Source organism: Hylaeus anthracinus, unplaced genomic scaffold (assembly GCF_026225885.1).
Source record: "Hylaeus anthracinus isolate JK02 unplaced genomic scaffold, UHH_iyHylAnth1.0_haploid 4, whole genome shotgun sequence".
Taxonomy (NCBI): Eukaryota; Metazoa; Arthropoda; class Insecta; order Hymenoptera; family Colletidae; genus Hylaeus; species Hylaeus anthracinus.
Window position 1 is genome coordinate 13,687,540 of NW_026535289.1, and position 2,252 is coordinate 13,689,791.

Genomic DNA, 2,252 nt, shown 5'->3' on the forward strand with positions numbered 1-2,252 from the left:
AATTTTTGAAATTAGGAGAATTTTTGAAATTAGGAGAATTTTTGAAAGTGTATGAATTTCAAGGGAGTTGGTGGACCGTTAGGGGTCGATTTAGACTTCGGATGGGAATTTGGAGAATTTTTGAAATTTTGCGAACTCGAAGGGGGTTGGCGGGCTGTTGGTGGTTGATTTAGACTGCGGATGGGAATATGGAGAATTTTTGAAATTTTGCGAACTCGAAGGGTGTTGGCGGGCTGTTGGTGGTTGATTTAGACTTCGGATGGGAATTTGGAGAATTTTTGGAATTCTGTGAATGTTTGAAATTTTATGAATTTTTGAAGTTTGTTGAATTTCAGGGGGGTTGTTGGGCCTGTTAGGGGTTGATTTAGACTGCGAATGAGAATTTTGAGAATTTCTTGAGAAAAAATGAGTATGAGCATGGAAACTTGAAAATATAAAATGCCCGCCCTTTCCTTAAGGGTAACAATGAGTACCAGTGATCTATAAACAGTTAAATAAACGCAGTCTTCCTCGAACGAGAAACGTCCACGAAGCCCATAGTCCGCGCAATCACGTTCCAATCGTGTAATCATCTTTTAACCCCAAAAGCGTGACCATTTACGGTTGTTCCTTCCCTTGCGTTGATGATCGTCGCGTCCCAAACCCCGAAGCGACTCGAACCCGACCAAACATCCACGCAGCGTGGAACGAAACCAGGTCAAGCCTAAACGGTATTAATACGGGCATCAGCTGAGAAGAATGCCACCGAAGGGGGTCGCGGACGGTCGGTTTCGAACGATTCCGTTCAACGCCGCAGCCGTCCGGAAGCCGCTCGGCGCCCGATTGGGCGCTCCGCGCGTCACCAATCGGAAGCCGACGGCGTTCTCGCGTGCATATCCGCGTATAGCGTTGCCGCAATCATTCGAACCGAACCGTCGGATGCATTCTCCCCGACTACCGGCGAGTACGCGCGACCGCAACGAGACGCGCGTACACGGCACGTCTCCGGACGCGGAACCGAGCTGATCGAGGATTCTATCTATAGCCAGTCCGGGCGAACCTTAAATAGCTGCGGCGATTCGAGAGCGTGCTCGAGACACGTAACCTATACCGTTCGCGTCGACGGATGCCTATCGCGAGATTGGATAACTTTTGGAAACAGCCGCGCGACACTGGACCACCGAAAGCGTTCGCGTCGCGTAGAGAACACGGCGACGGTATCGACTCGAGGAAACGACTACGATATCGGGGGTCGAGGGGACGAGGCGGACCGTTCGTGGTAGCGTTACTGACCTGCAGCGGACCGCAGGTGGCTGCTGCATCGTCCTGGACGGCGGTCTACCGACGAGAGCGCGTCGTTCCGGCAGAAGCGAGTCGCTCTGGTAGTACTGACAGCCGCAGCGTACCTCGCGTCCGAGGCTCGACGTCGACGAGGCTCGCGAGGCGCGTCCTCGTTGCTCCGGCTCCATCCCCACCCCCCTCTAGATTCCACTCCACCTCCAGTCTCCTACCTGACGGCGGCTAGTCACCAGCCTCTGCGGCCTTTCCTCCTCCAGTGTCGTCGCGCGTTCCTCTCGCGCGTATATTACTTGGTCGATTTTTCAACGCGGGAACGACACGTCGACGCACGTCGCGTACTCGTCGCCGAGGTCGCCGCGACCTCCGGTGAAATGGAAAGGGGGAGAGAGAACGGACGGGAGGGAGAAAGAGAGTCGGTTTCTCCACGGGTGCAGCCCGCTGCAGCGGCTTCTAGGCGACTCTTACGTGCCCTCTGGCCGCGGGACGTGACGGTCCGGACATACTGTTTATTTATAGACGAACGTTTCGCGGACGTACGACGAGCGTGAACGCGCTTTTCGGTGATCTCCGTATTCACCTGGCCGGGTCGCGACGACGGACCGTCGTACCACCTGGCGGCGCGATCGATGAAACGTGGCGCGCGCGGAAGGGAGTGTCGTCGACGCGGGAATTACAATTTTTACAAGTTGGGACGCAGGGGAGAGCTTTTGGGGAGAAATCGGCGAGATATCGAGGTGGAAGGGTGTTTGGTATTTCCATATACCAAGCTACGAACACCCGTAGCTGACCTCGGTACCCTTTAGCCTTCTGTATTTGAGCCCGGGAGTCTCTAGACCTCCAGTATTTCACCCCAAGAGTCTAGCCCTCCCATAGCTGAGCTTAGTACCCTCTAGCCTTTCCTAGCTGAACTTAGTACCCTCTAGCCCCACTGTAGCTGAGCTCAGTTCTCTCCAGCCCCCCTGTAGCTGAGCTCA

General features: G+C 54.5%; 1 protein-coding gene across 2 annotated transcripts in view; it reads right to left on the reverse strand.

Annotated features, from left to right (window-relative positions):
- Nucleotides 1-2,108, reverse strand: part of LOC128895004 (titin) — a 13,713-nt gene extending 11,605 nt beyond the window's left edge. The window contains exon 1 of one of the 2 annotated variants that reach the window (XM_054157180.1): nt 1,273-2,108. In XM_054157180.1, the coding sequence (XP_054013155.1) occupies nt 1,273-1,448 (176 nt within the window). In that variant the 5' untranslated portion in view covers nt 1,449-2,108. The remainder of the gene's footprint in view (nt 1-1,272) is intronic. The other variant, XM_054157181.1, reaches the window with a different exon arrangement.
- Nucleotides 2,109-2,252: the final 144 nt, after the last annotated feature.